This window comes from Empidonax traillii, unplaced genomic scaffold (assembly GCF_003031625.1).
Source record: "Empidonax traillii isolate 1590-97213 ecotype Southwest subspecies unplaced genomic scaffold, ASM303162v1 scaffold281:size1424471, whole genome shotgun sequence".
In the NCBI taxonomy this organism is placed as follows: Eukaryota; Metazoa; Chordata; class Aves; order Passeriformes; family Tyrannidae; genus Empidonax; species Empidonax traillii.
In genome coordinates, this window is record NW_020955474.1 from 1,214,020 (window position 1) to 1,240,514 (window position 26,495).

Consider the following 26,495-nt stretch of genomic DNA (forward strand, 5'->3'; position numbering starts at 1 on the left):
ACAGTAAAGTATCAATGATTATATCATGTCATTTAACAGTATGCTTATGAAAACATGGGGTAGCTATGGATTTCAAAGCCTTTGTCATATTGTGTGGCTATTTTTGTGCTCCGTGCTTTTTGTAGGGTGAGATGCATGCGCGTGTATAAGCACATTGTATGGGTGTAGGTGGTAAAAAATGCTAAGAAACAAACAAACATATGGTACTGAACAAAACCAGGTACTTTGTGGATGCTTACCGGTTTTTATTTTCAAGCTCTGCAATCAGCTGCCTTTGTTGCTTGTTTGCATCAATGGTGAAGGAGATATCTGATGCCCCTCTCTGCTGACTCTGCTGCTGTTGTAAAACAGAGAAGGCTGCATTGAAAGAGGAATAGCCAGCATGGACCCATGAGTTCAACACAGATCTGTTCTGTGAAATCTGCTTACAGAAAATGCAGTACCAGGCTTGCCTACACTAAAAAAAGAGCATCCATGTTGTGCTCATGTTGGTATGGCTCCATTGCTAGTAAAAATAGAATAAGTGCTAGAGTAAATAAGACTAGTGTTTACGATCCCATCATTCATTGCTTTTTCAAGGAGCTTCCTCTGAACCAGTCATATAAGGCAATGGCACTGCTGCAGGCAGTTGCTGTAACATGGCTCTTAATTTTGATCCTACAGACAAGAGGAATGCACTGAAGCAAAAACCAGTGTCTGCCTCCAAAAAGAAGGGGATGTGTTTCCAGTGCAGTGATGTTTTACTTTCTTGAAACTATGGCTTTACACTCAGTTTGAAAGCTGTAGTCAGTTTTCAGCCTGGTTGTGTGACCCATTTGGCCAAATATTCCTATACGCTCTGATGATACTTCAGAAAACCTCTTTCCCCAGTCCTTCAGGTACAGCAAAATCTTTCCTCCCTCCGATAAAAGGAGGTGGGAATTAAACAATTTCTTACCAGACTAGGCAGTGCTCACTAAAGATTCACTGGACTATGCTCTCTTTTTGCATGTTCATTAACAATAACCAGTTACTGTTTTCCCTGTTCTTACTCCTGTATTTCAGTATTGTATCAATGACAACACAGAACAAGACATTTAAGTTTCACAGCTACCAAAGATATCCATTTGTTTCTAACTCCAACCTGAAAGAATCAGACATTTAAAAATACTCCGCTGAGTTACTGCTGTGATATGAGTGTTCCTCACTGTAGAAAGCCCTTGTGAAATGTAACCCGGAGCCCTACTTTATGTGATGCCAGGCATTTCCTTCTCTAGGACGTGGACCCTCAAAAAGGATGAAGATACATCTCAATAGCCTAACGAATATGACAAAGGTTAGGACTGTCTGTGGGGAGAGGACGGTATGTTTTTCCTGGAACTACATACTATTTTTTCTGCTATGGAATCATTTTCCTATTAACACTTCAGCCACAGGGAAGCAGAACAGTGCATAAAGGCAAAATGATACAAGCTGGTGGATGTCATGACTGATACAGGAGGAATCGGAATCTTTACCCTGAATGCCCACTGTTATTAATAGATTTTGTTCCTTAAAAACCAGAATGACCATCAGTAAAGCTTTAAAAATTTCTGCTGTGCTCCTGTTGTGGTGCCACTCTTGTGCTTTGAAAGATTTCTGTATACAGAAACCTTTCCTTTTCCTTCTGTCTCTTTTGTTCAAAGAGCACAGATGAATGGCAATGAGAAATTCAGTATTTTCCTTCAAACCGGCTCTATTTATATTGTTTCCAAAGTTTTCCCCCCATACTGAGGACACATGTCATACACAACTGATTTCAACCAGCTTTTACCCAGGGATGTTATTAATGAGAAATCTTGTTCCCATAAAGGATTACTGTCCTTCAGAACCAGCACCATTACCTATAGGTTGCCTTAAATTTGAAACACCTCTGGAAAGGACTGATTTTGGCTTGGCTGGCAGAGTAGGAGCACTCTTTTCTCCCCAGGTAGCTGCAGGTAGTCTGAAATCTTCCATGACAGACAGCTGCATAGGGCAGCATATTTGTCTTCTCTTGGCATGAGCGTTAATCAGTGTCTTTACATGAACTGTGGTGCCCAATTTCACCCTTTCAATTGACCCTGCAGTGTAAATCTCTGCGTGAAAATGTTTCTGGGCACTCTGTACTCTGTACCACTTGTTCTACCAAATGGGCTGAGATGGTAAAAAAGTAACTAGGCTGACCTTATGTGTATCATTTAAGATTTTATATACTTTGATTAGGTTCCTGCTTCATTTGCTCTTGTTCCTGAATGCAGTTAGTGAGGTTTTAGCCTGTCATCACCTTCTATCTTGGGATACATAGAGCAGAATAATCATTGCTCTGAAATGAAAATGGGAGCCAGGGCTAATGCAGGGGGTCATTACAGTCATCCTGCTGAAGAACATTCTTTAAAATCCTTAGTACTTAGGGCCCTAGTGGCTCTGATATTTGAACTAGAGAGTAAAATGGATTCTCCACCCATTTTTCCACTGCAGTAAATCATTAACCTTTAACCAAACTAGTCCAGACAGTATTTTCTAGTCTTTCCTGAGTTCAAGATGTCAGATTCCTTTTGATGTAATTATTTAAATACCATTGCATTAGTATATAGATTATATGCATTAGTATGTGGATTCTTTGGTTTAAATGGACGGCATAAAAATGTTATTACTAAAGCATAACAGCCTCTGATGAAAAGGACAGGGAAAAATAGTCCATTAATCATTAGACTGTCAGATGCAATTTTCCTGATCTTGCCAAGCCCCTAGAACACGACAGAAGGAAAGTACCTTCCTTTAATTATAACACTTACTGATGAAGAAGTTTCTGCTGCCAGCCTTGCTGCATACCTGGCGATCAGCTTATGTTCTTCATCCAGGCGACTTGCGCTGTCGAGCACGCTGCTCAGAGGTGGGGGGGGAAGGAGGGAAGACAAGTTTATACACAGTAAAAACGACCATTGCTCTCTCACACCATCATCTCACAGCCCCTCCTTATAGAACTTAAAAGCAAAATGTCACCAAATTAGACAACGGCAGATGTTAACTGAGCAAAGGGGAGAAGGGGGAGGGTAAAGCCTGGGAGGATCAGCTTTAGGGGCCACGCGGCACCTTTCCTTAGGGGGAAACAGCAGCGGTCTGCAAACCCTGGCCAAGGCAGTGCAAGATGCAGCTTGCAGACTTGCTCTGCCCAAAAAGGAGTGGGAGGTGGTTAGGACCACCAGTCAGCAATAATTTTATATGTCATGTTTGTCATATCACCTGGAAGAGAGATTACTTTTTGGACAGTGGATTAGTGGGAACCTCAGTGTTTTTTGCGAAAATTTTTAGAAACTTTGTCAGATTTGCAATAGAAAACAGTATTTAGGACAGTTTTGCAGGGCACTTACCAAGGCCTCATGGACCACTGTTTGGAATCACTGATCCAGGAATTTATAATCAGACCTTTTCTCTTATTATTGGTTTCTTGATATTTGGGAGTAAGATTTCAGAGAATTGCATGACTGATCAAAAAGTGTAAAAACTAAAAATCTGAATTCCTTTAAAATATTGCAACTTATATATCACCACTGATCCCAGACCTGGACTCACTCTAACTTGGAAACAACTCCTGCTGGCAGGATTCAGGAGTCTACTAGCACCAACTGTGATGGACTTGGGTCACAGTTGCAGAATCTCCAGTGGAGACTGGAGATTGCCAATCAAGTCTCCAGTTCAGAAAGTGTTAGAAACTAAAGAGAAAATATACTGAATTCCTTTAAAATACTGCATCTTATTATTTTTTCTCCCCCTAAGAATATAAAATGCAAATACTTCTCTCAGGTAAATGCCTTTCCAGCTGTCCTTATTTTAAATGGAAGATATTATTTAGTCAGATGAGCAGGAAAAAGGTAATATAGTGAGAACTTTTACTATTTCTAAACATTTATAAGTTTGCAGAGAACCATCAAAACTATTTAACTGACAAACCAGAAATCTGAAGAGGACTTAGTTGACCCTGGATAATCCTGGGCTTTAAAATCCTATATTTCAGTAATTCTAGCATACACAGGGCAAAAAAATGAAGCCCCTAGGAAGAGGAGAGAAGAATGCTTTGCTGTGCAGAGTACAAGACAGATTGCAGACTGTCCCAGACAGAGGTAAGTCTGACCTTCTTATTCCTTGGCAACTGTATGATGTTTTTTTTGGCTGAAGGGAGATGGGTACACACCTCCTTGCCCATGGGCTCTTCAGGGTATGCAACTGGTTGCTGGTGAAACGAGCGTCATATTTCAAAAAAGTGTGCAAAACAAGAATTGCTCTGGGCATAGGATTTTATCCTGATTTTTGCCAGAAATTGTATCTTGAACATGAAAAGCCTTCCAGAGGAAACTTGTGAAAAAAGCCCTGCTTTTGAAGAACTGACATCTTTAAAAGGAAAAGGAGATACTTTTCCAAAATTTCTCGATGAGATCATGGCCCAGTGTAACTCAAGGAACTACAACGGGCATCTTTTGGTTAGCTTGCTAAAATCTGCTAGGATTTAAATGTTATATTTGAAAAATGGGTAGTGGTTGATACTCATTGATCATTAAACTGAAGTTGGGTGTCATGTGGATTTGTTATGGCTTATTGATGTAAAAGAAAAGAGACAAACATCATCTTTTTCTCATTCTGACAATAACTTGTGAGACCACAAACATGAGGTTTAGAAAAACAGTAAAGCTCTGAAAAGTGAGACACAGAGAAGTTCTGTGTAAGCAAGGCTTGTGCTGCAGACTGCACACAAGACTTATGGAGGTAGATGGACACTGACTTTTTGATTTTCGTTCTTTTGTTACATATATAGTTTAATTTTATGTTTACTCAGATTCTTGTGGGATAACCGATTTACTTTCTGAAAAGACCCAAGCTAAAGGAGTTTTTCTAAATTTATACAGTTTTGTTCCTTACATACTCATGCTTACTGTACTGATGTCATGCAGACGAAGAAAGGGACAAGCAACTCTTGCAGACACATAAAATTATGTAAACCAAGTAATAAGGGTTACTTTCATGACAGTTTATTAAATTTTTAATTTTACCATAATGACTAAAACACTGCATCCTAACAGATGGTTGTAAAAACAGCAATCGTTCAGCATCAATCCTCCTTTTTACAGTGATGTGCAACCATATTATCTATCCTGGAAAAATGGAATATGGTTCCACTTGTTGGCATAACACAATCTGCACCATAGTTCTGAGATGTGAGTTAAACCCTGAGACAATGGCTACACTGAATGAACCAAGCCACTGCAGCATTTTGATTCTTACTTGTATTTAAAGTATTTGATACGTATTGATGCATAGGTGGGTGACATAAAGTAGATGTAGCAGTGCGTCAAATCTGGTCTATGAATGCCACTAACTAGCCCCAAAGCTCTCTAAATTAAATTTCTATGTCTTGAGATAAATTTAGTTCCAGACGAAACCTATTCTATGTGACCATTAAGCACAGAGGTATGCACAGCAGCATTATCCTCGATGGACACAACTTTTATGTCTCAGAGTTCTGATTTGCCATAATTCACTTCTGGTTTACTTCAGCAACTTCATGGGCAATCACACAATGAAACAGTATGACAATCATACACACAACCATTAAATATTATGAATATGTGTGCAGAATTTGGGACCCTCAAGAGAATGATTCAGGAAGCCTTTTGAAAGAAACTGAACATTTTGCATACAAACATCCTACTGCTGCTTCTTTTCTAAAAACATAAACACTTAGAACGCTGCTTCTCCAGTAGTAAGCATTTCTTTAAAGGCTTTAAATTATTAGCAATAATTGGTCTGGCATCTATCACCACTCGGATGTAGAATGAATATCCAGTATTATCACCTGTACTGTAGGACTTCTATGATCTAAGGGAGATCCACAAAAAAGGTATCTCAAAGGAGATAAAATACGATAGACTGTGAGCAAAGGAGCAACACTGGAGGATCTTTGCTATTTCTCAGGCTTTAGACAAGTCAAAACAGCCTGTTCTGCAGTAGACACCCTGAATTGTTGATATGGATGCTCCCTGCTGATCTTAAAACTATGCCACTACTGCTTTGGGAAGTCTCTTGTGAAATTTTTGCAATAGAGATATCAATGTGGTCTTCATGATGTGCTCTTATTCTACAAACCTTATCTTAATAAACAAACAGAAATTACAGACAAAGGGTAGGTTTCCAAGCCCCAGGGATGTAAAAACAATAAAAACCATATCAAATGTATTCTGAGGAGTGTTTAACCACGACACTTTCAAATTTGGCCTGGTTTTGAGGCACTTTAAACTGAGACATATCATCTGAGCCCTCTGCTATTGTTAATTTGCCATTTACTTTAGAATCCCCAAGACTTTACCACCAAAATGTTAATAACACTCAGCTATGGGGGTATAATCACAAAAACTAACTCCATTCAAGGGAACCAAATGTCTGTAGATTGCCTCTGTAGCAGCTGCTCTCTGAATGTTTTTCCTCTTTTAAGGGAAGATTAGACGAACCTTCCCAGCTACAGTTAGTTGTTGTGAATGCCCCCTTAATAAATTCCATTCCATGGAGTAGCATGGCACTTTTATAGTAAAGAAATAGGACCCACCCCACCCAGAAAGTAGCTTTCTGTGGAACCAAAACAACCTCCTACTTTTAATATATTTGATCTTATTTTCTTCTGCACCTGAAAAGAAAAAGACTGAAATATGTGGAATTAATACTGAAAACTAGGCAAATTCTCTAACTTACAAAAGTGAAAACTATTTGCAGTTAAAAGTACTTTTTTAGAATCAGACATTAAAGATGAACTAAAGTAAATATCAGATACTGGTTTTACATATTAAACCAGGCTTTACAATTAAACTATTCAAAACATCTAGCTAAGGCATACATTTTCTACCCATACAGTTACTATAAATAATGAATTAATTATTTTTCTTGTTGCTTAATTTGCTCTGGAGTACTGGTTTCTAAAAAACCCTGAAGTAGCTTATTAGCTTGCGGTGGATGGGAAGGAAAACTTGGACTTTTAATTGCAGTATCAAATAACTGCAGATTAAAAATAAAAAGAAGCACTTAAAAATTAATTAAACTAATTTTACCCTCCCCTCCCCCCAAAACTCAGAATATAAATACTAGCTGCACTTAAAATGGAAAAAAAGTTATAGTGGGCTATATTAGACTGATCATTAGCTACTATAAATTAGCTTGACTCAGTATCTAAAAAATCCAAACCTTGTTTTGAAGTGTTACTACGTAGTTTTTAGGGTAATTTTATGTATTATGCTCACAAGGTATTTCTGCAGGTTTTTCTTGCAGCTAAAGGTCCAGCTACAATCATTCCTCTTTTTATCTTTGGCTGCCAGAAGAACTTGAAAACGTGTAATGGCACGTCTGGGTATGTACAAGTGGTATTTTGCAGACAGATTCCACAGCAGAGCTGGCCAGCTGAAGCCTCCCCTACATCATAAGCTACCTTATTATGGTTAAGTACAGGCTTTACTCAGGTTACCAAATCTTCTTAAGATGCAGGGTGAAATAAGTTGAACTCAGCACCATCCTAACAAAATTGTGTGGGTTTTGAGCAAACTGCATCTTGCTGCTTCAGGGCATGGACAGGAGGAGTTCAGCTTTGCCTCGAGATGAAACTATGAGAGAGACAGCAGCTGAGCCTCCTGCAGAGGCCTCACCTACCTGTCCTGGAAACTGGCTTCACACAGGAACTTTGGGATGGCAAGACTTTGTTCTTGTCTTTACCAAAATGCAACCATTCCATTTCTCTACCAAGAGTCTCTACCAACAAAGCAGTAAATGGCAATGCAGCATGGTCTGACACATGACTAAGACTGCTGTCCCTCTTAGTTATGTTTCTGTCAAAATCTAATTACACAAATAACTGAGATTGTTTCTCATCACTATGCTGTGACTGCAGCGATTTAATGTCAGTAATCAGATGTTATGTACGATGCTTTGCATCAGTTTTTAAAATGATTAAGTCCATTATCACTCACTCTCCATTCATTCCTCAAAATCAACACGTTAGATGTTATGGCAGATGATTTGTATGTACATATTTGGGTACAAATGTACTACGACTTGATGAGGTTGGCTCAAGACCTTGAGGGAACAGGTCAGAATATATAGAATAAAATTTAGAGGATGAAAACAGTAAATATAAGGCCAGGTATCCACAAAAAGATCTGGTGAGGAACTGGTGGACCTCACTGAAGCTAAATAAATCACAGATGTGGCATCCAAAATGCCATGCCTGACAAACCAGCCTACCATAAAGAATTACCCTAAACCATGTCCACTCTTTGCTCGCCTCTCGAACAACCATATCAAAATAAGTCACTTGTGGTAGACAAGGTCAGATTTTCTTCTCCCTGTCAAACTAGACTGACTGGTAGTGCACTCCTGCCCTTGATCACAGATGGGCAAGGACTGCTCTACATCCATGCCCCCAAGAGTTTGCTTTCACAGTCACAGTGTAAATACTCCTCCACAAGCCTGCTTTCTGTAAGTGCTTCTTCGGGAATGAGATTCCCCTTGAAAGTGCTTTTGTTTTGAGTAAATGGTCTTCATTTTCCTCACTAAAAACTAGTTTGCTTTTCCCCGCCACTGGCACATTCCAGAGGGCCACAGAATGAAGAAGCAGATCCAGAACAATGGAGGGAGACTCTTTGTTCCACTGGGTAGGACAAATTTCTCCCATTTTCAACAGGAGTTACACAAAGAAGTGAATTTTGTAAGACTGCAGAGAACCATTGCATTCACTCTCCCAAATGAAGTTGCTTGTTGCTTTTTATATACTAGAGTAAATGGAGACTTTCTCCTAACGTGGGAAATATTCTGCAGTAGCAGTACTGGAAACTGAACTGAGCAAAATAAACCTCCTGAGCATAGTTTTGCTAGAAACACTGTACAGTTTTCTGCTTAGCACCACATTTTCTAGGGTCATATACCACACTGCCCACTACCTTGCTGCTACAGGGCTGCAAAGTCTAGAGTCTGTTGCACTTGGAGAGGGGAGCCAGCATTTCCCCTTCCTTGTGTGGCCTGCTGCAATGCCACTATCTCAAGTGCCAGGATAGCTGGTGTGTTTAGTAGACAATGTTCCGTAATCACTTCAGCAGAAACAATGAACTACGATCACGGCACCCTTGAGTCTGAATGAGATAAGGGAAAAGTTATATGCAAGATTCAAATAATGCAGACATCAGGCAGATTTAAAGACAATGCCTGACATATGTAAAAATAAAACCAAACTTCTACCACTAGGCTAACAAGCAAATTATCATCTTTATTTATGTACTATTACCATTTTTTACTTTCAAGGAAGGTGAAGCTACAAATAATGTATCCCCTCAAAAATTAATACTTTGAAAACATGGACGTGGTAATCATCTCTGTGTGAGGATTTCTGTACCCCCACTGAGCCCTGCACTGCCTAAAGCACAACTTCCCATATCAACTAAGCAATTATTTGCAATACTTAGCAACACCTTGCTAACATCACTAGAGAGAAGAGCAGGGACTGCCAGAATCCACCAACTTTGGGAGGACATACCCCGTATTCATACACATTCCCTTTAGGCTAGTGCTCCCAAAGAGCTTGTAGCCAGGAGGAAGGAGAGAGAGCATTTGGCTGATCAGCATCCCTTTCCTGGGCCCCCCAAAGGTGCCAAACCTGCACTAACCGTGCGGGGTTGCTCTGTAGCATGTTGACATACAGCCCGATGAGCACATGTTCATCAGCCAGCCTGTCTGCAACATCGAGGCTGTACTGTAACCTGGAACAGGGTCGGGGCACAGAGGGTGCGATCCAGACAGACAGAGAGATAAACACAGAAAGCAGGAGCAAGTGAGATTGTGAAATGGGAACTTAGGAACCAACACCTAAGTGTTTTTAGAGAAGGAAAGAAAAAAAGCCCCCAAAAAACAACGCACCACGTGCAGAAATTAATTGTTTTGTTATTATTGTAATTTATGTATTTAGTATTTAGTGACACAGGATGGTAATATCCCACTTGGTGACAGAGCCAGCCTCAGAAATCAGTGAGATGCCAGACTGGGCCACGGACTGGGGCTGTACAGTACTATTTATTATAAAATACAGCAAATTATGAGCTCAGCATTATTTATTTTAATATACTATGTACTGCATATAAACATTAAATATCGATACATAACACACATGATTGACATACTGAATTTACAAGCTACATTTGCTTGGAAGTGTCTGATCACGACCTCACACATCCAGGTGTACATGAATATATTTAAACATGCTCTACTTAGCTCACTGGATTAATTGGTTATCACAATTTTTTCAGGAAAGATGTTTATAGAATACATTAAAAATGGGAGGGATAGGGGAAAAGGTTTTGGTTTAGCTTTGTTAGTGCAAGCTATGAACATACTCTCTCTTTAACTTACCCTTTGCCTTTCAAGAAAGCTGGAGCAGCCCTAGCCAGCAGTTTGCTCTGCTCTACTTCAGTATTCTTGGAAGGAGAGCTAGTTAATAAGACAGGAAAACTAAGAAGAGGGTAAACAATGATGTCTGAAAGTCATCACAGAACAGAGTTTGGAGAAACTCATTCAAGTGCCCTGGACTGAATAAAAAAATCAATAGAAGCTTTAAAGAAATTTTAGAAAACTTTAGGAAACGCAAAATCACAAATTATGAATTCTCCCTCCTGTTCTCCAAAAGCAAACTATAAAGCTTTCACTACAGAAAAGACAAACAAAATGTGCATCTCTCACAAATGGAGAGATGAAGACTTGTGCAGTTTCCAGATGGAGTCCGAGAAAAACACCATCTCAAATGCCACTTTCAAGCTGGGAAAGCTTCACCATAACAGCTAAATTGCTTTTCTCCACAGTTACCATAGGATAGTTTCAGTAATTTACAGAAATGTGTTTATTTAGATGCAGCAATGGGATACAGCACTTTAATTTCCAAAAGAACTCTTCTTCTGTTGATTTAAAATAATATATTGTTCATCAAACATATTTTTTCTCCAACCATAATATTTAATGAATTGCAGTAACTGCACCTTTCCCAATGCTTAAATATCCACATTAATAAGATAAAACTGGCAAAAAATGGTAGAGATTGAAATGTTAATTTGTCTTTCATGCTGCAGAATTTTTGGTTTAAAAAGCAACAGAGTAAACCAAAATTATATTTTACTTTCTTCTTTTTAAAAATTGTTCACCTTTATTTTTTGTTTTGGCACCTCATGGGTGCATGAGCATGCTCGTGCACCTGTGCATCCAGGGTGTATGGAACTGCGCGTGTGTGTATGATGTTGCACAAATTTGATGCATGATAAATCTGAGCAGATGTGTCTCTGATGGACTGAAGATCAAAACCTTTAATACTGGGACAGAAAAGGAATTCAATGAGATGATAAATGTCATTCCCTTCCTTTTAGGAAAGTAAGGTTGGCAGTAGGGGTTTGAAAAGAATGGGACTAAAGTGTGTCATAAGAACTCAAGCCTATTGATTTATAATAAATCTGGAAGATACCTGCATGAAATGCTGTACGGCACAGCAAGGAAAAATGCTTGCTTCACATTTCTCTGCCCATCAGCATGCTACTTATGTGTGTTGTGCTTCCACTGAGGCAATATTCATGCATATAAACATGCTCCAAGCCATCTAGAGGGATATGTTTTCCACACGTTTTCTTCCCAGTTACAGAAGGAAAATGCATTCAAGGGGTGTGCCATTTCAGCCAAAAATGCACCTTTTGGTTGTTAAAATAAAGATAAATATGTTGCCACAACGGGAGACCAAAGACTCTAGAGCAGATTTTGTGTCTTGCTCTCCAACCATCTGGTGTGATGCCCCCTCTAAGTTCTCCTCTCCTATGCTCCAGAAAGATAAGTTAGGATGGAGAGACAGGCAAGTAAACATTACTCATTGAGCAAGTGATACCATGTCTATCAGTGTCCTTCTCCTTCTTAGTTGATTAAGCAAACTTATATCTTCCAACCTCTTCTCACAAGTTATGTTTTCTATGCTTTTCTGATGTTTGTGTGTCTCCTCTGTCATGCTGGTTAGCGTACCTGTCCTGTGCTTTTGCCCTACACTGGGTGCAAACCTCCAGGCAGATGTCTCCACCTCCAGGGAATGAGTTTTAATGGCTTTACACATGATGTTCCAGGGTCAAATGCAATCTAACAATCATACTGCTGACTTCAATTAGTTTGTGGTTCACTGCAACTGCTACGTCCTCTGTTAAAATACTTCTGTCCATCCAATTATGCTCCATCTTTTATTTGATAATTTGCTTCCTTGCTACAGCACTTTTCAGTTATAATTACTGAATTTCCTCTAATTGATTTCAGATCATTTGGAAATCGATTACTACCATTGCAACTGAGCTCATTTTTTTTCACTTAGAAAAAATGCTCTCCAAGCACTCCTTCCCAGAACTATTTCAACCTTTGTACAATCTACAAATTGCATACAATCACTCTAATACTCCCATTAGGTCACTACATGAAATAGTGCATAATGTCTAGGATTTAGGATAGCCTTCAAGAATCACAGATGGTATGTCCTCCTCCTAGAATGACAGCAAACTTTTGAAAATGTGATTACTGATTTTCAGTGTTGGTGTTACACTAATTTCCCCATGTCCATATTTTCTTTGGGTACTTCTATGTCATCTGGGACTATGTCAAAAGTTCTCTTAGAGTCAATCTGTATCATTGCTGCTGCTTCTTTTTTACCCACTGAACCAGTTATCCTGTCAATGAAATAAATTAGTTAGGTTTGACAAATTTTTTCTTGACAGATCCATGGTGGTTGTTTCTTGTTGGTTTATTATCCTCCGGGTGCTTACTTTCATAATTTCAGCATCTTTGGATACCAATGTTAGGCTGCGTCTTGCACAATCCCTCCAACTTTGTCCCTGTTTCCACCTTCAATCCTCCTTTACAGGGAAGAGCTGACATTTGTCCCTCTTGTTTTTCCACATCTTCCAACATCCTCCACATATCCCCCAAAATACAATTAATACTTCAGAGATTGTTTTGACCACAGTGAGTTTCCAACTGGAACAGATATTTTAAAGATATATTCCTGCTAAAATGGAACATTTTGTAAGATGCCAAAAAAATGCTTCTCTATCCAAATTAAGAGACAAAACTTCCAACAATGAGAACATGTCTATAAAGATGTAGGGCTAGTAATACTGGTGTAAATGTTAAAGCCTCATTAATGTCTACCTGTCTACTAAACAATGAAACATAAACCTTTCCTTTAGCCAGGTAAAATATTGCCCATGAAATCAGGATTCTCATCTTGTTCTAAAAACAACATGCAAAGGCAACACGCAGTTCATGTCTACCACATTCCTCAGAGATAGAAACATGGTGAACAGCAGCAACCAATATGTTTTGCTCCAGAGTCAGTTGTTGTCCAGAAATTTAGCCTTAATCTCCTGCTAGAGATTAAGGTAGAATACCCAATTCCTTTAGTTTTTACATGGAGTTCAAAAAAGGCACTAGCCATTCTGATTTAGCATTAAATAAGACTCAATGTCTCCTTGGCTGGGGGTATCTGATATCACAGTGCATTCTTTCTATCTACCTCAGAATTGCCAAGTCATTTCAAGTTCAGCAGAATGTGCTGCATCACACCATTTATTTCAGCTTATTACTCCTTTAGAAGAACTAAATGTATTATCTGTGAAGGGGGAACTGGGAAAAATGCAAGAAAAATCATTCTGTTTCATCTTATCCCACCCAAGCTCAGTAATTCAATAGCTTAAAGAAAACATTTATTAAGAAAGAGCGGGAGATTGTACCCATTACTATGGCAGTTATACACTTTAGGGCAGCACTGACAAACTGCAGTTGGGGAACAAAAGTATTCAAATAGGGAAGAAATCATTAATTCAGAGTATAGAGTTATTCCTCTTGACTGGGAAAAAGTTTCCATAATGCTCAATTTGCTTGTTTTTGACACAATATATCCAATTCATTGGGTTGGCAAGGGCATTACCTACTCTGCAGTAACATCCCCTTGTTCTGCTGCCCTCTAGGCAATTGGAAATCACAAAAATAAATGGCAGAAACCCCCCTGATTATTAGCTACAGTAAAACAATTACAGGCCTTGTGGTTTTAATCATGTTAGCTGTCATCACAGCAAATGACCATGTTTTGGTATTTGGGAGAAGATGACAGACTTTTTTGTTTCTTCTTTTCTAATGTAAGTGCTCTAAAGTTGGTCTTGAGCTGTACAGAGCATTCTGTTGATATGAACTTCCACACTGTATATATTGAGAAGAAAGTGCTTGTAATTGTTAAGCCAACATCCTCATTGAAGCTCTCTTACAGACTTGGTGGCTCAAACTAAGCAAACAAGCAGAGAAATTTTAACTGGACTTTGATTCTAAAGTGGCTTGAAGGACTAAGAAGCATCTTATGGAAAGCCTGAATTCAACTTCCTTTGAGCTTTCAAATAATTTTTACCCCATGAATCCAGAAATTAAGATGACACTACTGAACTTATGGGATGCTATCCATTTCCAGCAGCAGAATGAGCTGGTGTGCTGAATTTGGTATTTGCTACTACAGGGAGAAACTGGCTGGAATGACTATGTTCTTATATGAACACAACTAGCTGAAATAAAGACCATGGGAATGCTATGAACGACCTTGTCTGCCAATTCTCCTTTGAATAAACATTCTAATTACATAAAGACTTTATTTAAAGCTATCCGAAACCTCTGGAATAGCTTGCAACACAAATAAAAGTAACCATAAGTTATCTGCAGTGAAAACACAGCCAGCAGAGCTTTTAACGTTGATTATGTCCAGCTAGAAATTTTACCCTGAGTTTGAATGATTTTAATTATACTATGAATCATGGAGTATTTAGTATAAAATTAGCACAATTGCAAACAGAGCTGTCAAAGTTTGTTTCTCTGATGTACAAGAGGACGAGTTTCCACTAATGAGGCCTGATTTTCTCAGGGCAATAATAATAGTAAAACCTAAAAGAATGAATGAAGATACTGTTACTAGTCTAACACAGATTGAAGACCTTGGCATTTAGCAGAAAGGTACCTTGATCTCTATAATTCTTACTGAATTATAGCTAATGCTCATGGATTAATCAAAAAAAAAAAAAAAGAAAGAAAAAAAAGAAAATATATTGCACTCCACAGTAAAAAAAATACGGAAACTGTTCTTATCCAACTGCATACTTCTTTTATGCAGAATGAAATAGGATCTTCCTTTAGGTCACTGAGATGCCAGAGAATACTGGAAAAACCACAGACATGGGACCAAATCCAATGCTCACTATGTAAATGGGAAGTTTTCATTAGCTTCAGCAAGACTTAGATCTGCCTTTCCTGCAGTCATTTTGAAAAGCAAAGCAAAGCGGTCTGGGGAGGGTTATTGGCAAGCAGCAGTAACTGCAGAACAGTAACCACCAGCAGAGAAAGCTGTGGAAGAGGGGGCTGGCTGTGAGACCTGGAGTCATTTTCAGGCTTTTGTGCAAGCCTCTTTTGTTCCTTGATCAAGAACACAACAGGCAAGTCATACATACACTGGTGATGAAACCGTAAAGGTGTAGTTTTTTCAGTTTTCAAAAGCAATGTTTCCAGTTTCCACTAGACATATGAATATTAATCCTACGTGAAAGGGTAAAATGAAAGACTTGTGCTGCGCAAAAGCAAGAGAAGTTGGCAAAGCCCACAGCCAGCAGGAAGTCTATTCAAGAGACTAATCAGAGCCACAGAAACCCTCTAGCCCATCCTTAAAGAATATCTTGAGTAGTTTAGCAGAATCACTAATGAATTAGTGTGTGAGCTACAGAACTACTGCGATTAGTAGGTTAGTGCTCTTATACTGACCGTGAATTGTTGTGAAGCTGATTTACATACAGCTTTATAAGAGAATGCTCATCAGCCACAGGACTGGCTGCATTTATACCCCCAAGTAACCTGAATGATTCAAACAATGAAACCTTGTTAATAAATCAATAAGTATACACAGAGAGCAGGGTGTTTAGAGTGGATTTGTAACAATAAATGCCATTTATATAGAAAGAATACTGTCTTGACTATTTGTAGGGTGCTTTTTCTTTCCAATAAAACCATGCAAATTAAATTTATAAGAGGTGAAAATAAAAATGCTAAGCATAAGCTGTCAAACACCTAAAATTCTGCTAGGTCAATAAAACAAAAGTTACAAAACTTTTAATATACAAGCAATGTAATTATTTTACATATCAGGGTACAATTAACTCTAAAAGAGCCAGAATGACTGTCGCACCATGGAAACCTGTAACTGTATAAGGATGTCACACTATCCTCCTATAAGGAAGTCTGGGTACTTATGATTGAGGGGGTTGGTTATAATCTCCTGCCTTCAGGGGATTCTCATCAAGAAGTTTTTCCTAGCAGAAAAGGAATTCTAATAGCTCAGGAAGCATGTACACCTAATCCTGATAGTTAAAGACAGTAATTTACTGAAGACAAAAGTAAAATAATCCGACATTTTTTACATGTAGAGAAAAACAAGCAGCACAGTAGAAAGTCCTATGATTATGACTGCAGGTAACTGCAGTTTGAACAAGCACAGGGACTTCTTGGGGATAAACAGAAGCAATGACTACACTCTTGAAGATCACTGCTCTTAATGACCTCTCCTGGAGAGGCCACAAATATGTGCCTTGCACATAAAACCCCATATATGACAACAACAGAAATTAATTTGCATTGGCAGTCTCACTATATAGGCAGTAGATCCTGGCCTTGGAGGCTGCTTTGGGACTGCCTTTCAAAAAGGATCTCAGTCACACCCAGCAGCTACTTGCATTAAGTTAACACTGAGAGTTTTTACAGCTCCTGGTAACAAAATTCGTAAATTGAAGTAGTAGTAAACCATACTTTGACTTTGCAGTGTACACTGCAGTTTTATTTTGGTCTTGATGTTAAAATATGCAGCTATGCATACCCAGAGATTGTGTTTAGTCATCTGGGAATGCTGAAGCACTGACACATACAGCAGGAACTGAGCAATAAAATGCACCCAGGGAAGACACATTGCTTATCTTCCCCAGTGCAGCAGGAAGTTATTTTCCTGCCACCTTGTGCACTGGTAGGTTTACATACGGGTCAGACAGCTAGCAAATGCTACATACATATTTTGGCTGTATGAGTCAAAATACTGAGTCAAGATGTACACAGACAGCTGCAATCACCTACTCTCTGGGACTAATGCTTCTGACAATTCTTCCCTGATTTGTTTACTGAAGGGTCAGTCTCCATATTCCAAGACTACTCCTTCTCTCTTGTAGCCTTTAATGAATATCAGAATGGTTTAACAGGAGTAAGGATGTCTTGCTATAACTTCCAAGTATGAACACATTTTCTCCTTGTTCATACCCTATCTTGCAGTATGATGCAGGCATTCCCAGTAGGCAAGGGCATGTCCCAGTGGCTATTCCCATAGTGTTGCTACAAAATGGCTTCTTACCAATAGCCTATTTTCAGTCCTTGTAGCAGGATGCTTAGGTTGCATGCAAGCACATTTTAGTGCATCATAATGGTTCAAATGAGAGCTAAAATTCAGTGCTCTGCGGTGAGGAGCTTGGGATGCCTTAACTCCAGCCCTCCATCCAGATGTATGGGTATCAGTCCAAAATAACCAGGGCATTTCTCTGCTCATGACTCTTAATTTTACTTTGTGAGCAGTTCTCTTGGGTTTGTTTCGTTTTTCCTGTGAGGGAATTGCAAATTGAAACCTCCACCACTACGATATAATTGTTTAACATAAACAAGGATAAGAACTCACCTTCTGTTTGCAAAGGGACTTCCCGACGGAACAGAATGGGAGAAGAGTGTGTCATTCATGCTGGTTACAGGTCGGGGGGGCCTAGAAGGCAAAATATCCAGTTGCATTAATTTTGCACCAAAAACCCCTCCATCAGCAACAGTATTAATGGAGAACAGAATGAGCTTCTTGTTTAAAGTAACATTCTGGCATCTTCTGCTTTATGTAGCAACAGTTCAAAATTATAGATGCTATGTTTTTAAGCAGAAGTTAATAAAAACACACTGATACTTAGGCCTAAAGAGAAATAATGCTTTCATGCTTTTCTGTGTTCTCAGGTGAGTTTTAACCAACTTGCCTGACCCTTTTTTCCCCTGCTTTGGCAGAATAACCACTACGCCCCTGCTCCTTTCCAAAGACAGGATGCAGTCACTGGTTGCCACCAGCCAGGATGAGCACTGGTGGTCAGTTTGGTCTGGCAGCACGGAGGTCTGCAGGTGGTAAGTGCCATTAAATGACACATCTTTTCATGAGGCTATCCCTGGTGCTAAGCTCCATGCTACCACATCCACCTAGTGGACACAGTATACCCACAGCCCTCAGAAAATACCCACAGCGCCCCATAAAATGCATGTAGAACTAAACTGGTCTAACAGCAAAGCTTTTTAACTGCTATATCAAACTCCCCAAGTCAAAATTTAGAATAAGTATCTAGTTTAAGAGGACCTTTTAAAAGGATGGTTTTATTATTACATTCCTTATTTCCTGATTTTATAAAATGAAACGAGAAGGAATATTTCCTCTGCTTTCTTTTATTGTCTACTCTTAAAAAATAATCTGTGCATAATTTTTCCTTTTGTATCCATTAAGGAGAAATTTCCCCTTCATGATAGATTTCCTATGCAACATTGGGCAAAAGATCTAGATGCCCTGGAACAACTACAAAATATGTTATTTAAATCACAGGGTTTTCAATCAGATATAAGCAGAACCTGAAGCCACATATAATTCAGACTTCAAATTGCCTAGGTTTCAGGTTGCCTAATATCCCCTTTAAGCTCTATGAAAGATCTGTCTTGCTTTCTGAATTCTGCAGATATGCAAATCAAAATACAGAAGCTATCTGCAAAATATTCACTGAGCTGTAATTGTGCAAGACAACCGGTCATCCAAAGCATTTGTAAGAAAGCCAGCACTGCACAGAAGTGAATTATTACTGTATATCTTGTTTTGTAACTTGTTAGAAAACAAGCATTAATACGGTATTTGACGAATCCAAATTAATTTCTCAGCATGATATGCTACATCGATTTTAAAAAGTTTAAAACTGTGAATAGAAAGAGTTAGGATTCACCACATCACTTATTTATACGAAAGTATAGTTTTAGCCTAACACTGCGTCTGCAGAACCATGTGAAAACCTCCAGCTCTGGTCAATCACAAATTTCAGAAGCAGCCCTTTGTCCTGTATGTACTTACGAAGTGTTTAATAGATTGTCAGAGACAATCCACTCGAAAGGTGATTATAGGATGAATCTTGAAATATAGAGCTTTGAAAATATACTTTCAGAGATTATCAAGAAATTAATTTTATTTAATGGGTAAGCAACTGGTATTTTGTTGCCTGGGAATTGTAAACCAGTAATCGATGAAGGTGAAATAGTTCGCACCAACGACATGCGACTACTGCATTTTTCTTCTTCTCAGTGCAGTTACCGGACAGTGAACACATTCAAAACCTAATTGGACATAGGCTGGTGTTTTTAAAAGATGGGTCCAACCCTGCAGAGTGGTTTTGAAGTCCAAAATAGCACAGGAGAAGGGATAAGAAGCTGGTTTTCAACACTGCCCCAGAGAAGGAGGCAGGAGGAATGTTCCCTTGGCAAAGCCTGGACTCTGCTTTGCCTTGCACCCACTGGACCTCTGCTGACTGAGTAGGAGGAGGCTATGGGGCACCCACAGACTCCAGCAGATCACCACATACCTGCTTCAGGTTAATGCCTTCTCTAAGTTTTATCTCAAAATAGGGGTAGATCATAAAGTTTCTAACCTCCAAAAGAGCCCTTCCCTTTCAATGTCTCTATTCAAGGACAACTATTTACTTGACCCTGGACTCTGATAAAAAGTTAAGGACTGGTAATATTGAGATTATTGCATTTTTTCCAAGTTCTTTCTCCGTAAGTGTACTAAAGAAGAAAAATACTCACCAAGTATCTCTTTTGCAGCCAGAATAAAATGGAAAAGAGATCATTAATTAAATTGCCAGTTTAATGTGTTTATGGTCTAAGTAGTACATTGGACATACTCCATTCTATTGACCCTGATTCTGCAAAAGCATATGAGCCTCTATGCATAAAAGGTCATTAATCTGTTTACATATGCAGAGTTATTCTTGTGTACAAATGTCTAGAAACTCCAAGACTTTGCTAAGATTTTGTGATTAGCAATAGGTTGTAAATTCTTATATGAAGAAAAATATATTAAACTAATCTGGGTTTTTCCAAGGAAAGTTTGTTAAGGACTGATGCCCACTGTCACAGTCCTCAGGTTAGGCTTGAATATTAAGTGGATGTTCAAACACATGCAGTTGTGTGATGTGCTAAGGCAAGAACAGCAGACTTTATGGTAAAGGAAAACTCAGCTATTGGACTATAAATTACTATTTCAAAACTTGGGGAAGTGAGTTATTAAGCTTTCTAATAAAACTGAGCTGATGATAATTAACTTTCCGCAAGGAGACAGAAAACACTTAATGCTATTGAAATATGCTATGCAATAAAAGTATGCTATGGCATACACATATCCACAGTAATAAAGTAAATTAAATAAGAGGAATTTTCCAAAGTGCTCCAGGTTTTAGGCTGGTCTAACCTGTTCACATTGATGTCAAAAATAACATTCCCACAGATTTAAGAAGTCAGGCCAGTGCAGAAAAATACCTTCATGATCCACTGGCCATGCCATTTGTCATCTCTGCAGTCTGGAGTTTCTTTTATGTTGCTAATCTCATGGGCAGAAAGGAAAAATGACCCCTCCATCAGTGGGGGGATTTCTACCATCAGAATTATGGCACCTTGAAAACTACAATTACTTTTCTAGATGAGCCCTTAGACGTGTTACTTGCTTAACTGAAATTCTGTGTGGCACCAGCAAAAAAAACACCCATGCAGTCTTTCTTTGTGGTGCCACTCTAAAGTGGAAGAACAATCAAAAGGAAAGTCTGTATGGGAGCACTTGTCCCCTTTTAAGCTAGAAGCTAAGAAAAGGATACTGTTTTGTTGCCAAAATTCTTCCATTTAGTGCACATATAAAACCTTTTTTTGCCTGGACTCCTGCCCAGAGCTGTTTCTCTCAACTTCCATTATGTTTAAAAATAAAAATCACATCAGCGAGAAGATATTCTCAATGAGGTCCTGTAGCATATCTCTCCCCTCAGTTAATTTGTGTGAATTATGCTGTAGATCATGCTACCTCCACAACTTACAGGTTTTCCACTCATGCATCATTATAGCCAATATATATTGCCAAGTTATATTACCATCAATCTATGAATAAAGAGAAACTCTGTCATAAAACAAAATAGATGGTGGTTTGTTCTCACATCCAATCACTCTAAATTGTGTCCATATAGTCAGGAATAAGGTAAGGTGTTAATTTCACAGCAAAGATTTGGATCAGTTCCTACTCAATTATGGTACCTTCCCCTTGCCTTGCCTAAATGCATTTAATCAATTCACAGTAGCCCAGTTTTCACCACCCGCTATCTTCTCACATAACCCCAGGCCTTCAAGGGCTTCCAGCCAACAGGGAACAGAGGCTTCTCTTTCATTTTCAAGCTCCCTGCCTCTTCCCATTTCCCTTAAGGACGGCCAAAATCTGCCCTGTGAAATTATCACTGACTTGCCAGCGGAGCCAGGCTTTTACACCACGCACAGCAGTGCAGTAGCTCAGCACATCCAGCTCTGGATCATTTCTTCCAAAGAACAACATCCCCTCACTACTCCTCCATAAGGAGGTGTGAGGATTTTAACCGACAGCTGAGCATAAGAGGGATTTGGCACTTTGCATCTGACAGAGGCACCACCTTGTCTCTTAAACCAGAACACTCTCTTACACCTTGAAAAAGTTCTCCTATAACCACAAAAGGAGGTCCATCAGCATGATTAATCCTTAAAATGTCAGGCAGGTTAGGTGAACTTTCCAGGTGTTGCACAGCCCACAACGGCTGGACTGCACTTGCTCTTAAGGATGCCACATACAAAAAGTCAGTACTAACAAAAGTAGATGGTTAAGAAAGATATTTTCTTAAGAAATACACCATAATAAGAGAAAAACTTTAAAGATAGCATTTTTAGAACAAGTTTTCCAAGTAAATTTCTTTGTACCTCTCTTCCAACCAATTTTTTTTTTTTTTTAAGGCCCAGAAAATTAAAGTAAATCAAACTGATAAATGAGAAAATATGAGCAACTACAGATGGTGGACATGCTTTTCCCCATGCAGCACAAACACGTTTTCTCTCTGCTTTGAGTTTCTTGACTCCTGCAAAAATAAAGTAGTGACACGAACTACCATACAAAAAAAATAATTCTGCTTTCTCAAAATATCAAAATGTAAAAATAACAGACTCTTTTCAAGTGACTTGGCAGTTCAAGGCTCAGTTTTTATGCAGACTCATCCAACTCCTCGGAGCTGGATGAAGCCACAGCTCCACCAAAGTCAGTGAGAACTCTGACACAGGTTTCAACAAAACTAGTCCAATTTCACTTTTCTCTGGTGTCTCACGTCAAGACATATCTGTGATACACCGAAGCTAAGATTCTCTAAATGACAAAACTGATGTCCTCACCATCAATACATCCCAGAGTGATGAAACTGTATGACATTGCATGGAAATGTCTTGAGGCGAATGGGGACATACCAACAGTGTGTCCCAGTACTTGATTGTATGTATATATCCCATTGACTTTTCAAGTGAAGTCACACCAGAACACTTTCAAACTAAATACCCTTATCAGCCAATTTGCACTTGTGATGTATTGAGCTGGGTAAGCCACAGCTGCCTCCTGTTTTGTTCACTTGGTGTAAGCAACTCCTATAACAAAGCTTACTTTGTCTACAGCACACAGATACTTACACAATGTGAGCCAGGTTTAGAGGTTTTTCAGGCTGGTCAGGGAACATTGGGTGCAAAGGTTCACGGCTGGAAGCACAGCTTAAAGACTTGCTAAGTGCATTAGTTAGCTTCTTAGCAGGTGATTTCTGGGAGGAACAAGGAAGGTAGAGGTAATCTGGACAAGTAAGGTGCATACAGATTCTGCTATAGGAAGCACAAAACAACAGGAAGCTCTAACAGCTTACATACCTATGGACTGACATTCCCCTTGCCCCCCTCCCACCCTGAAGCCTGGTAAGGCAAAGACTGCTCCGTTTGGAGGAAAGATGACTCTTATCTCCAGCGACCTTTAGAGTAGGCTCAGGGGGTATATCTATAGGGACAGTTGCCATGGCTCTTCTGCAATGCTGCACTCAGGCAATATTGCATAAAGGACAGCACAGTTAATGTCACCTGGACTGGAGCTGGCTTGTACCTCACCAGCTTGGGAATGCAAGGAGGACAAATCTGTGTATGCCTGTCCGTATAGATACACTGTATGGGACACCATTTCTTCCCAGGCTGCGGGCCAGGCACAAGGCTGCTATATTCTCTCTGCTCACTAGTATTTCTCTCCTCTGCTCCAGTACCCTGTACTGTTCAGGTGCTATTATAAGCTCCTCTTTCACCTCCCATGGCCACAGAGGAATGGGAAATCTGAGACACGGGCATGGCAGGAATTGCCCCACTGTGGCAACAGCACGCCAAAAAAAGCTAACATACTGTCACAGTCACCAAAATATGGGGAGGCTCTGTGCAAGAAGCATGATTTTCATCTTGAAATTCCATCAGCAAGTCTAAAAAAACCCAAAAAACAAACAGTATTTTCTGCTTCATAATTTTGTTTGGAGGGTCTCTGAGGAGAAAACTCAACTTCCCTTCTAAGGAAGGGCTTGTGGAGATCTACAGTGTCTTTTAGGCTGTGTGAGAGATTCCCAGGGAATCCAGCCCAGCTCTCTGTGATTCAGCTTCTCTGCTAGTAAAAGAGGGGTAGTGATCCTTACACTGTCTCCTTCCCCCAAAACACAGCTTTACATGCTGAAATTGAAGAACCTTTTTGGAACTTGACAGGAATGGCATTGTATTTGTGCATACACATCCTGCATCGACTTATGCCTGTAATCAACTTAATAACGAAATATTTCTATTACAGAAATCCAACATAAATATGTAAAGTTCAGGCTCTTCCATTATAAATGCAATTTCACTCTGAATTGAGAACAGTTGAGTTCCACTGCACCCATAAACACTCTTAATCTGCATGTGGAGCTCGAGCTGGATGCATTACAGAGAATGCTAACCAGCTCTGAACAAATGCTAATGCATGCTACAGAAAGGCAATTTCAAACTTGAAGCAAAACATTTGTTTCTGACAAGGAAACATTTAAAACCACTAGGCATGTAGTCACATTTTTGTCTTCTGCTGAGCAGAAATTCTAAGTCTTCCAATTACTTCCTACCTATAACTACAGCTCCCTGGCTATGGTAAAAAATGATTTTATAGCACAGATTGCTGTTAGGAATAGAATAAGAGCTACATAGTGGGCACTCTCCTATTCAGAGACTAAACTCCAGCCATTTGTGTCTATGCAACAAGCAGCAATTAGGACCCACAAAAAAACAATTACAGACCCAGGTCTGCTGGGATACAGTGCAGGGCTGTATGACTGGCATACAGAGCAAATCACATAAAATTTAACCCTTGAATGTTCCATCAACAGAAAATCAGACATTTTAAAAGTGTTAAGCTTCAGAAATTTGTTAAAAAATACATACTAAGTAGTGTAAAAACACGAGCTCTTGCTAGATGCATAATTTTATTTTATTTTTTAAAAATATTTTTCTCTTATGTTTGAGATTAGCTAGGATTTTTCTGCTGCTCACTGGATTTGAATCCTGAAGGATTGTGATGCTCTGTGACCAAGGGCTTCTGTTGTGGCTTTGCTCCAGTCCTTGGAGAGCTTAGTCCCCAGGTCTGATGCCCTTCAGAGAAAGTTAATGTAGCTGTTGATACTTCTCTTTTAGCTTAGAAAAAACATCGCGTTACTCTGATTAACAACAAAAAGTTTGAAGTGTGTTTTTCTCTAATAGTAAACACTACTGTGGATCTAAGCCTGCGACCATGCTCAAATCTACAGTGCCAGGACCATCCCAAATGCTACGCATATGCTGCAGCCACTCAACTGAAAATATTGATGAATGAGCATTAAGTGTTCATCATTTCATTTACACGTAGCCAAATAGAGCAAGCCAATGACGATTTTACCGTGAGTCCTGTGGGAATAGGAGAAGCTGCCATGAGCCTGGTGCCCTGCTGCCAGCCCCTCCTGCGCTGCCCTCACGCGCGGCACACACCGTCACAGACGCCCCAGATCCTCACATAGGAAAGATCGTTTACCACCTCCACGCTCTCCCGATGGCTCCCAAGACCGGAGCCTCCCAGACAGGGTCACTAATTCAAACTGGCAGCCCAGCTCCCCACCTCCAGACAGCTGCCCAGAGCTGCGGCTGGGGGCTTCTCCGATGGCTGGAGGGCAAAGCAGTCTGCAGCGAGGCGCAAGCCTTCCCTTACCCATGACGTGTACTCTTTCATTTGGTGCTGGTTGCTGTGGGAACCGCTGGCATGGCCCCTCCAGAAGCAGTCCTGACAGAGCTGGTAATTGTGACACTGCTGGCAGCGGTAGCGAAACCCCATCATGCTCTCGCTGTGGCAGTAGGAACACTCGACGGGGTGGAAGACTGCGCAGGAGAAAGAAATGCCGAGCAATAAACCAACACAAAGAAACACTCAGCAAAAGTTTACGGACAAAGCCCCAAACAGAAGGGTGTTCCCTTCTTTGTTTAAAGAAATCTGCCGTGTCAGATGCTGTCGACAGCTCTGACCCGTGAAAATAATGCAACCTGTGATGAGCCATGGGTAACATTTCCTACACTGGACAACAAATCCTTCTTCACTTCTGAGCTGCACATCCTGCTTGGAGCAGCAAGAAATGTGTTCACCGTCTAACAGTATGAAAGAGTCCAAAGGATGGCCACAAAGATGATTAGAGCACCTCTCCTATGAAGACAGGCTGAAAGAGTTGGGGTTATTCAGCCTGGAGAAAGCTCAGGGGAGATCTTAGAGCACCTTCAGTAAATAAAGGGCTAAGGAAAGCTGGAGAGGGACTTCTGACAAGGACATGTAGTGATAGGGCAAGGGGGAATGGCTTCAAACTCAAAAAGGGTAGGGTTAGATTAGATATTAGGAAGAAATTATTCTCTCTGAGGGTGGTGAGGCACTGGAATAGGTTTCCCAGAGAAGTTGTGGATGATCTGTTCCTGCAAATGCTTGAGGCCAGGCTGGATGGGCTTTGAGCAACCAAGTCTAGTGGAAGGTGCTCCTGTGCATGGCAGGGGGATTGGAACTAGATGATCTTTAAGGTTCCACCCAACCCAAACTATTCTATGATTCTATGTTAGAGGAAATTCATACGTGAGAAAACTCTTCAGCTGCATTACTGGGAGTAGCTGAATGTTCTGTTGTGTTGGAAGGAGCTAAAGTGATG

At 39.8% G+C, this 26,495-nt stretch overlaps 1 protein-coding gene across 11 annotated transcripts in view; it reads right to left on the reverse strand.

Annotated features, from left to right (window-relative positions):
- DTNA (dystrobrevin alpha) overlaps nt 1-26,495 on the reverse strand; it is a 227,255-nt gene that overhangs the window by 28,608 nt on the left and 172,152 nt on the right. For 2 of the 11 annotated variants that reach the window (XM_027890227.1, XM_027890225.1), the window contains exons 7-12: nt 25,523-25,689; nt 22,933-23,057; nt 20,005-20,013; nt 17,819-17,899; nt 2,796-2,883; nt 240-337 (exon numbers count right to left, since the gene is read on the reverse strand). In XM_027890227.1, coding sequence (XP_027746028.1) covers nt 240-337; nt 2,796-2,883; nt 17,819-17,899; nt 20,005-20,013; nt 22,933-23,057; nt 25,523-25,689 — 568 coding nt within the window. Of the gene's footprint in view, nt 1-239; nt 338-2,795; nt 2,884-9,689; nt 9,783-10,428; nt 10,507-15,873; nt 15,964-17,818; nt 17,900-20,004; nt 20,014-22,932; nt 23,058-25,522; nt 25,690-26,495 lie in introns of all 11 variants that reach the window. The other 9 variants (XM_027890230.1, XM_027890226.1, XM_027890222.1 and 6 more) reach the window with 8 other exon arrangements.